General features: G+C 38.1%; 2 protein-coding genes across 2 annotated transcripts; both read right to left on the reverse strand.

The window, feature by feature from the left end:
• Positions 1-1,141: 1,141 nt before the first annotated feature.
• On the reverse strand, positions 1,142-5,378 carry LOC115013607 (granzyme A-like). Its single transcript, XM_029440035.1, has 5 exons — positions 5,287-5,378; positions 4,973-5,108; positions 3,773-3,908; positions 2,993-3,268; positions 1,142-2,884 (listed from the first exon to the last, which is right to left on the reverse strand). The coding sequence occupies exons 1-5, from the start codon at positions 5,348-5,350 to the stop codon at positions 2,723-2,725; spliced, it is 774 nt and encodes a 257-aa protein (XP_029295895.1). The 5' UTR covers positions 5,351-5,378; the 3' UTR covers positions 1,142-2,722.
• A 3,429-nt stretch (positions 5,379-8,807) lies between these two features.
• LOC115013793 (uncharacterized) lies at positions 8,808-10,705 on the reverse strand. The gene is made up of 5 exons (XM_029440299.1): positions 10,615-10,705; positions 9,961-10,326; positions 9,450-9,758; positions 8,928-9,032; positions 8,808-8,818 (listed from the first exon to the last, which is right to left on the reverse strand). The coding sequence occupies exons 1-5, from the start codon at positions 10,703-10,705 to the stop codon at positions 8,808-8,810; spliced, it is 882 nt and encodes a 293-aa protein (XP_029296159.1).
• Positions 10,706-11,170: the final 465 nt, after the last annotated feature.

Genomic DNA, 11,170 nt, shown 5'->3' on the forward strand with positions numbered 1-11,170 from the left:
GGCGTGGTGAGCTTTGATAGTTTCGGTGGCAATGAGGTGGGCCGTGAGCTTTTGTGCGTGACTATGGAAACAGAGTAAACAAACGGGCAGATGGTTGGTCAGTTATAATTCACTTCAAATAAAAGACATGCTGGAATTTCCTGGGTGTGGTAACGTTTTTTTTCCCTTCACTTTTATTTCAGCATAATAAATTAGTCAGCGTGGACTTATGGAAGTCAGTTTTCCTCCTGTGCCACCATGAGGTTAACATTTGTGATTTAGAGTAAAATATCTCAACAAATTTAGAATTAAACTTTATCATGTTGTCCTTGGGATGAACTGTAATAACTTTTCCTATGGCGGCACATTAGTTCAACATTTTTTATTGGTTCAAAACTTTGGTTTATAACCAAATATCGGCAAAACTAACGTATTTTCCATTAGCCTCAGATCTATATGTTGCTCACTGCTATTTAACACATGTTTGCATGCTAACATGCTACAATAAGATGTCTTAGCATCTCAAGCCTTTTCAGTTTTTTTATTTATTATTTAAATGTTAACATACACCCAAAAAACACCCAATTTTGTTGAGAATAACGAATACATGTGCTTTTCTTCACTTTTGATGCAAACCTTTAAGGTAGAAAAGAAAAAAGTAATTCAACCTGTTTGACAAGAAATTAAGTAACGAATCATATTAAGTCAAATTGATGGAAAAAACTATAATCCCGCTTTAATTTGTGAACAAGGTATTTACTGACCCCCACAAAGGGTCGTAAGATGGTGGAGAGGATAAGAAAACTTAAAATATATTTCTGCTTCACAAACTTGTGTTGATCTTTTTAGACTTTCCTCAAATCTTTTTTTTTTTTTTTTAAACTTGTGAATTATTTTTCAGGCATCTAAAAATGATTTTGAAACTTTTTCCTTAATCTGGTAATAATAAATGCAACCAAGGATGCCAAGTTGCAAGAAAGCATCCCTTTGCTTTGGTTTGGATCAAATTTAGTTTGCAGATTAAATGGCATTTTCTTCACCTATCTAAACAAAATAAAGAAGCATCCAGAGACACGTATGTTCCTAAATCATGTTGAGATTGACAATGTACATCTCAAGCGTATGATGAAGGGGATACGAAGGCATAAAAAAAAAAAGATTCTTCAACACACATTATGTTTTTATTTACTCCAGTCTTTTCTTTTTTCAACATGTGAATTATTGAATGACCTCTCCAGACATCAAAACAATTATTTTAATAAAACAAAGATACATTCAAAAAATCCCTGTTTGGTTGATCTGGTCTCAACAAATTTTATTGTCATAAGGAATCTCCACCCGGATGTATTGGATATGCCTGCAAGTTATTGCATCATGTTCGTCTCAGTTGTTGTCTTACTGTAATTAAGATGCTACAACTTATCATTTTCACTGAACTATTCAAAAGAGTAGATATTAATGCTGTCACAATAGCCAATGGGGGTCAAAATACAAAAACAATATAGCATATATCTCTCCTATTAACAGAACTAATTTTGCTTTAAAGTCATTTTAAGTTCTTTAAAGGGAAATGTTCTTGATCACCAGCTGAGTGAAATCTCTTTTCTCTAAATGACTGAAGCACTAACTACAGCAGAGAGCACCACCTGGTGATGTAGCATGGCATGAAAACTGAGCGTCAGCGCAACAGTTACAGTCAGCCCCAGGTCATAAAGACCGCCTGTATACAGCAGATGTAATTAGGCTAAGCTGATTTATGTGCGATACAATAAACCCAGAAGAATTTAAAGTGGGGAGCAAATATTGCAGAGCTCTTTCAGCTCACAGGAATGAAAGAGAACAACAGCATTTAAGATAAGAGAGACAAAGAATCCGATGATTAATGCTTCCAAAAAATGTTACTCTGCAACTGGCAACTTTGATTGCAATAGCAAACATTTCTTTTTACTGGATGTCGACATATTTGTTGTGTGTTCACTGTATTTGAATAGAGGCATGTTGCAACACTCACGCGAGCTTGCATGTTTCCTGTAGGGGGTCTGAAGATACACCGTGTGAATTAGTACCTTGTGGTTTGGTCTGTGTTCTAAGTAAGTGCACCGTCAGCGAACTCTTTTTTTCTTTATGGTTAAGAACTTCATGTTCCCTACTTTGACATTACTGAAATTGTCTCATGCAGGAAACGTTATGTCTGCTAACCTAAAGAGCAGGAAGAAAGATAAACAAAGTATGCTGTCATGTTTACTAGACATCAAAGGTTTTTAATTTGCACACTGATTTGAAAATAGAGAACTGAAACACAAATCTGTGATGCCATGGAGGTGTGAAATTAGGAGTTTCTGTAATGAGAATGCATTGTGAGAGACACAATAGTACACATGAGAAAGAAAGAAATATGTACGTCTCTGCCTTTAAGACGGTAGAAAATGCCTTTGGTTTGGTGTTTTTGAGCAGTTATAATGAGATCTGAGAATTAACCTTAATGACATCTTTCCACTTGAGCTGAATTCAGTTTGAACTTCTGATGCAGGAAGTTGGTGAATCTGTCTGGTTGGCGGTTTGAATAATGTCACTTTGGTGTTATGCTTTGAACTTAAAAGATATAGCTCACTGGAATACAGCTTTGAAAAATCATGCAAATCCTTTTCGTATACAGTAATGAGGATGGAGTGAATGCAGAATAACATAGGTACAAAGATAGACGTCCTTTGAGTAGTTACACAGAAAAATGGTCAAGGAGGGCTTACTCTAGTTCAGACTTTTTCATTGTGTTCTTGATCCAGGTGAGTTGTTTTTCTGAGAGAAAAGAGTACACTCCAGGCTTTTGAATCAGGCCACAATTCGTTCCAAAAGAAGTGACACCGACGAGCTCTCCGTTACACAACAGCGGGCCTCCTGAATCCCCCTAGAGACAGAATAATTTCAGGACATGTCATTTTTAGGCACATACATAGCAGTTATGGTGGTGACTGGCTCTTTTCTCCTGCACAAAAATAAATCTCAACAGACTCACCTGACAGGTATCAGCAATCGTTGTACCGTCTGAACCAGCACATATCATGCCGTTGGTGATTATAGGCTTCAGGCCGTAATATTCACGAGAATTGCACTTCATTCTGTCGATCACAGTCACATTGACAGACATCAGGACTTTTGATATTTGCTTGGCGATGTTATTTGTTTTCCCCCATCCAGCCACCAGACAGCTGCTGCCAGCTGCTGGTTCTTTCACGGTGTTACCCAACGGGAGACATTTCACCGTCTTGGTTAGCTTCACCGGTTTGGCAAGCTGAAAAAAAATAATAACTTATTGATACAGACCGTCTGGACGTTGCCTTTTGCACTAGGAAAGTAGGTTTTCATGGACGTGTGTACGGCTTGTTTTGACATTTGTGCTCTTTACCTTTTGTACCTTTCTCTATGTACTTGTCATACATAATGTAAATTGTACTTACAGCAGCTTATTACTACTGTCACAAATGTCTGTTCACTAAGTGTACCTTCGATTGGACCTTCATTTAAGAATGAATGATAAAAGACAACACTCATAACTTTGCAGACAGTAATAGTATAAGCAAATTAGTTTAAGTCCAATCACTTTGACTTGATTTTGTACATTTTGAGGAAACTGAAGATAAGCCGTTAAAATTAGCAGCGGCCGGACTTTGCATCTGTGATTATCTGATTAGCATCCCTTTTGGTTTGCTATTTTCATCTCTCCTGCCAAAATAAACTTAAAAGGCAAATATCAAGTCAAAACAAATATGTTTCTCAATCCTCTTGAAAAGCTTACCTTGAGCAGCATGAGGTCATTGACCTTATCTTTTGCATCATAGCAGGGATGAGGAACACTCTTAACCTTGCGGACCTGCCTGGAATCTTTTTCCTTTTCTTTGATGGAGTGCACCCCCAGAATCACATTCCTAATGCTGCAAGAGCAGGACACAGAGTTATATGAAATCAAGGTTCACACATGTTAACATGCTAAGGTAATAACACAATGGTGACTTTATCACAGTTGCGTTACTTTATGTGCATCAACACATTTATATGTATATAAGAAGCTCATGACACGGCTTTCATAGAGGCTCAGAGAAACATGTACGTATTTTTCCCCCAGTGGTAGGTGAGAGCTGTTGAATGGAGAGTTTGTCCTCAAACAGAGCTGGTATGACTGTGTGATAGTAGTTGAAAGTACATCATTGACTCTCATGGGTGGGGACGGATAGAAAACTGTTATGTGTTAAATTTATTCAGGCCGAATTTTGCATTCACAGATCTGCTTTTGTATCCGATTCCTTCTTCTGTCCTGCAGTACATCTTTGTCTTCAATGTCTGCCTCATTTAGTTTGTTATTTGTGGTGTTTGCAAGACCCGGTTAAAAAAAAGGGGGCAACAGTGCAGACAGCGGTTCTCAAAGTTTTTCTCTTTCTTGTTTCACCATGAAAAACATTAAGGAAGCTAAAAAAAGTGAAAAGTTCACTGCAAAAACATCATTCAGATCATGAACTGCATTTCTCTTTGAATGCAGGTTTTCTCATTTGATTCAATGAAGATGAACATGTTAAAAGGCTCAAGAGCATATTCTACAAGCCCTGCATCGTTTGTGGTTTCTCGAGGTGAGTTACATTTTCTCCTCGATGACAATCACCAGTTTTTGTTTCCCTGACAGAAGTCTGTCCATCCATGTACATACAATACATTTTACTAACCAACAATAACAAGTCTTTTTGTTGTTCCCCGAAGGAACCGCTTTATTGACTGACCTCAAAACACAGCTTGAATGTCAGTATGAAAAGCAGTCTCCTGATTATGTTTGTAAAAACTTACATTTTTACTTTGGAGAACAAATATTCAACTTAATATAACTTAACATAAAAGCAGAGTGTGTGGATGATATTGTAAGATTTAAACAGTCAGTACATAACATCTTTCATCAGTATAAAATAAGCATTAGTTTTAGTGCATAGGAATATATGTGTCTTCTTCTTACTTAACACAGTGGGCAGCAGTCAGGACCCATTTTGGATGGATCAAGATCCCTCCACAGATTGGATTCTCCGTCAGAACCATGAAAGGCAGCGAGTGCGCCTTAACTTCTTTCCCACCAATAATCTCAGAACCATGACCTAAAACAGAACACACTCAGCTCGTTAAAAAAAAGAAGAGAACCAAACAAAACGCAACTCTCTGCACGGGTTGTCTGTAATAATGAAAGTAACGCATGACTTTGCATTATGTATGTTTACATGAATGAGGAAGATAACACAAAGTAAATGATGACGATAAAAAGGACATGTTACTCACCTGACTGGACAATGAGGAGGACCACACAAGAGGTCAAAACAACTAAATCCTTCAGGCAGAACATTTCTTCTTATTTCTCTCTTTGATGTGATGGTGAATGCTCTGAAACGCACTTTCGAGCACACGCTCGGTTTTATGTGTTGCACTTGAAGGATGTGGTCTGACCATGGAAATGCTTGAGTCAGCAGAATGGACGCATGCATGAGAATCGGTGGGTCCTGTCTTCATTTGAAAGCCTGTGGTAACTACTTGCCGTTTCCCAGACATCATTACTAGTTTATCGACAGGCTGTGTTGTGAAGCAGGTCACATCATCAGGGTGCAAATAGACACTATGTGGGCTCACTGCGAAACTGCTAAAACTGGAGGCTGTTGTGGTCTTTCAGCTACACTTATGAGTATGTTAATAATGATTCAGAGGAAAGCATGAGAAAGTGGAATATATTGGCTGATGTGTCACAAAAATAACTCAGAGGAAGAGTTAAATACAGGAAGAACTGGATGCTATAGGTTTTGTTACTTTAAAGCAATAGTTTGACATTTTGGTAAAAAATGCTCTTTCTTATCGCGAGTAAGATGAGAAGACTGATGCCACTTTTATAAATACCGAATAAGGCTAACGTCTACAGCTGGTTAGTTAGCACAAAGACTAGAAAGCTAGCCTGGCTCTGTCCAAAGGTAACAAAATCCGCCTGGCAACACCTCTATAACTCACTACTGAACACATTATATCGCATTTATTGAATCCGTACAACACCTGAAGTGTAAAACTGACTATTTGCCGTTTTATGGTGTTACAGACTATTTTTCAGTCAAAGTATCTTTCTAGTCTCAGCTAGTTGCAGCACATATGTCTCCAGTCTTTATGCTAAGCTAAGCTATCTAGCTCCTGGCTGTAGCTTCACATTTATCTTAGAGACATGAAAGTGGTATCAATCCTCTCAACTCGTTTTCTGCCAGAAAGCAAAGAAATGTAGTTCCCAAAATGTTGATATTTTGCTTTAAAGCTTGAGTAAATTACATTGGCGAAGCCAGCAAGATTAAACTCGATTTTTAAAACGAACCAACTCCAAAACTCCCAAAGTCGCTAACAGCCAGTCCCTTCAGGCCTCCCTCCAAAACCCCTCCCCCAAAATGATCATGATGAATGTAAACATATCATAATGAACCTAAACAAGGGACATGGCTGGTGTTAGTACTCTGTCAAGCTAGCTGCTTTGGAGGACTTGGCGTGATGAGTTCAGGTAGACAGGCTGGTAGGTTGGCACACAGGTCGACTTATTGTATTACAGGCCTGTGTTTCTAAAACACATACCTCGCTTTAATTCTCTTAAAATGAGCAAAGAATTGTCATCATGTCAGCCATCTTGAAGTATTTATTTATTTATTCATATGTGCCACCACCAAAGTTGCATACAGTACATTTCTACTGTAGAATAAAAATGCACCTAAAACAGAATGTTAAAAAAAACGAATATGAGAACGTCAAGAGTTGTGGTATCAAAAAACATATTCAATGCCTAAATCATCACAATGTGTTTTAGACTTAGTTTCCATGTCTAATAAATATTTAATTTTGAATCAGAATATTGTAAATGTTAATTTCCTGTTTTGAACAGTTTAATTTTTGCTTTAGTTCCAAATCATCCAAATGCATACAAGATAATAATAAAATGAAAATAATTGAACCTGATATAGTCAGCATGTGATTATAGGCCCACATTTAAAATACTGTGTTAAAAGAAATACTGAAAAATAAGTAAAAATAAAGGACAAATGTCGAATACTATCAGATTAATATCCCACATTAACATCAATGTCCCCCTCTACGCCTTGAAGTAAATAAATAATGTTTTTAGTCTTAAGGCTTTGGATCAGTTTTTAGGTTCCATTATAACATCTGGCCAGGGGCACCACATACAAATTACATTTCTCTCTGCAACTCTGCAATTCAACTGCACCGTTTCACATTTACTGGCCTTGTGCCTTTTAAATGAACTAACTGGATAAAGTGTTAGGCTTTATTTGTCATATTATTTGTAAAAGAAAAAAAGGAGCTTATTCCAATTCATTCTCGTCGCTGTGACTCATTGCAGTCACACAACAGTACCAGCTACAGTTCAACAATTACATCACATTAGAGAACCTTTTCCTACCTTTGTTGAACCTACCGTACCTCATCATTTTGAGTGGAAGGAGAGTCTCAAAATACAGATTTCACATCGCTTCCCAGGTTGAAGTGAACCATTAAACATTGACACTTAACATCATTTGCTTCATTGCTCCATGGTAGCATATTAGCTCAGACGGCAGTGAGTGACAGTATGACACTGTACTGTAATTAATATGATAATAAGCAATATGGAAAAACGGAAAAGACGACAATAAATATAACACAAAAATACCACTAAATCTTTCACTGACTGCTTTTCCTGTTAATAGGAAATAAACACAGTGGGCCATTACAGGCTGCAGCTAAACATTATAGCTGCTCCAAAACTTGAAATATATATAAGAAAAAATAAAATTCTTCTAAAGACCTATAATCATAATACAAAGTTGAGTTTTCTTACTTTGATATCGTGGGTGACCCACATTCACATCTCTATTGATCTTGATCCATGTCTTATGAACTGTGATCAAAATCTGTGCCAACTGTGTTTCTCTATACTACTCATTCCACGATGGCTTTTCTGAATGTTTCTTGTTTTTACTGTATAGCTGTTTCAGAACGTAGAAGTTGCTGAAATAAGAGGTTACTATGCTTGTAGCATGACTGCTGAAAGTCCATCCCCTTATTTAAAGGTTTCAAAGTAATCCACCATCAAACAGTGTAGTGTAGTTTTGATTTATAACTACTTTCAGGAGCAGCTCTGGGCAACAAGTTAGTCCTCAAAGGTGCCACTGAACGGCTTTTAGTCTGAAGCAGCTGCAGGAAATGTTAAATTTGCATTGAAATCCCTGCTCCTAATAAGCAAGGCGCACACAAACAGATCGCACAAATTAAAGCTGCAATCTGTGAGATGAATACAGGAACTGGAACATTAAAAGTAAAACAAAATGGGTTGGAACAGGAGACATCAGCAAGGATAAAGCAAATTATACCATGCCAGGGGAAATACTGTGATAGTTTATGCAAAATGGAGGAGAATGGAGCAATGAAACAAATGATCAAGGTCACATAGGCCATTTTTATGACGACGTTCTCATCACTTACACGTGTCAGTTTCTCAGACACGTCCCTTAAACTGACCAGTTGTGTCCAATTCAGCCCTGTTTTGCCTGATTAGGCAACATGTCTTTCCATTAGTTATATGTTTAACTCGATCAGGATATTTCATGTTAAGAGAACACGTTTACTAAAGGACTATATAGATTTTCTCATCTCATGTTTGGGACATGGCAGATATTTCTGCAGAGGTCTAGAATATGTTTTTCCCTCTCTAACCGATTCTTCTGTTTTTCTCAGGGATCAGATCAACAATCGTTTCCTCTGTTGAGATCTCCATCGAAGAGACGTCATCATCTGACTCCTTGGAAAAAGAACGACACATGAAAGACATGTGGAAGTTAAATATTTGACATGCATGCTTGTATATTATGTAAATGTATTCATTTTCCTACACATGAAAGGAGACTTGCCTTTTTTTAGGAAACGATAAATAATCCATAGAGGAGGAGCCAGAAATACGAGCTGGAGCACATTAAACATTATTATGATGACTTTGTGCTGCTCATCGGAGTCCGCTGGGGAACAGAAATGTCAAATATGCATCACATGAGTATCAGTTATTAAAATGTTTTCAGTTTCTTTGAGTGTTGACCAGCTACTAGTGTCAAGACTTTCATTAAAAAAACAAAGGTGAAACTAATAACACCAAATAATTCTTTTTTTTTCAAAATATTTTTTTGGTAATCTCTATGGCATTCCCAACTTCCTACTGAAGGCCATGCCAATTTCATAAAGCTGTAGTTTATGGTTATTGTCTTCATCAAAGTGCCTATTTTCCGTTTACGTTAGATAGAGAAAGTCTGGGCATTGAAATGAGCAAAAACAATGAATCGATTATTGACATTTTTGGCAATATTGAATATATCGTAATGTAAGAAACCTGAAGCAACACAAAAGTCACCGCACATAAATTACATTTAAGTCCTTCTTACCTGTTTTCACTTGAAAAGCTGTTGGGCTACTTTGAAGGGTCGTGTTTCCACCAGTTACACTGTCTGGCCGGACAACTAAAGCAGAAATCTCTATGAAGTACTCTGAGGCTGAAGTCAAGTTGGAGATGTTGATGTTCATGAAGGCAGAGCCATCAGCGTAAGGGAAGAGGACCGTATCACATGTGTTGGTGCATGTCGTCACGTTGTAACGGTGTGGTGTCATCTGCATAAATGCTGAGACGTTCCAGCTGAGAGTCACGTGATCGGAGCAGACTGAATCCACTGTCACTGGCGGCGGAGAAATTGGACCTTTGAGTGGGAGTGAACAAGTCAGAGTTGTGCACCTGTATCCACTTCTAATGATTGTTTTTCATGTGAGACAATAACATGTACAGGCTGGGAAAACAAATCTGCCCTTACAACCACACAGATATTTCAATTGTATTAATGTCTTATAGAAGTCACCATATTTACCCGTTTCTGAATTCTACAACCAAGAAGCATTACTCACCCTGACAGACAAACATGTGCAGCTCCTCACAGGAGCGAGCCAGCAGCTTCTTGTCTTTCCTCAGCATTGCCTCCAGACTTGCACATCCTTCATAGTTTCTCCTGTACCAGTGTTCATAGCTCAGCTGTTCCCCGTCCACCCACTTCCAGCCACTAAAGATGCTCTGACGCTGCAGGCCAAGCCAAAAGCTGACTTTGCTTGCAGCAGTGGCATTGAGTAGAGTGAAGTATTGCTCTTCTGTGCTCAGGACAGCGAGATCGACATAGTGCCTCCGACAGAACTCCTGGGCTTTGAACCAGGACGTAGGTCTCTGGAGCAGGAAGTAGTGTGAGATAGTCTGGCACGCTGCTAAGTCATAGCACGCCACTGAGCCAGGGGAGAGAGGAAAATAGATGAGTTATTAATAGCTTCGTGCGGCTGTGTTTCTGGCATGGTTTTGCTTCACAGCACAACCACTAGGAGGTTCAAAATGAATACAAACAAACATGTAGTTCTAACTTAGAAATAACACATAACTGACATATTATATCACCTGCTACCTGTTGCACTTTACATTACATTGTACATGATTTCTCTCAATGATGCAATATGAAATTACAACAATCTTATAATGTCAAAGCTTGCATAAGATAAAGACATTTTGGCAACAGTTACCCAGAACAGCCAGTCGCCGCAGAATCTGCGTCTCATAGGCAAACATACAGAAGGATCCGTCTTTTGGTTTATGATAAATGTTTTCATTCATTTTCCAGTCAACACATGTCCATGTCCTCTCCAGTCTTTCCATAAGGTTGAACATGCAGGTTTAACATATTCTCTGTTCCCCTCTTCTGCCTAGAACTCTTTGTCTTGTGAGTTTTATAAAATCAGCTCACACTGTGGGGTGATGCAAGAGGTGGAGTAAATGGGTGTGGTTATGTTTGCTGCTCACCTGTTGGAATGTCAGGGTGCCGTCATTAGTTATTCTTAAACAGGGAACTCCATATGTCATAAAATAAATGTGCCAACTCAAGTACTTTACCACTAAGACGTTTGATTTTAATGTCTCATTACCTTATGATTGTGCGCTCCCAAACTATTTATTTAATGTCACCACAGAATTATTGTCAAATATTGACATAGAACACATTTGAAATCTGCTTCAGCATCACTAAACTTTTTCACCACTTTTTTTGTGCAAAAATCCTCTTAACTTCCTGATTGAACAGAA

This window comes from Cottoperca gobio, chromosome 9 (assembly GCF_900634415.1).
Source record: "Cottoperca gobio chromosome 9, fCotGob3.1, whole genome shotgun sequence".
NCBI lineage: Eukaryota > Metazoa > Chordata > Actinopteri > Perciformes > Bovichtidae > Cottoperca > Cottoperca gobio.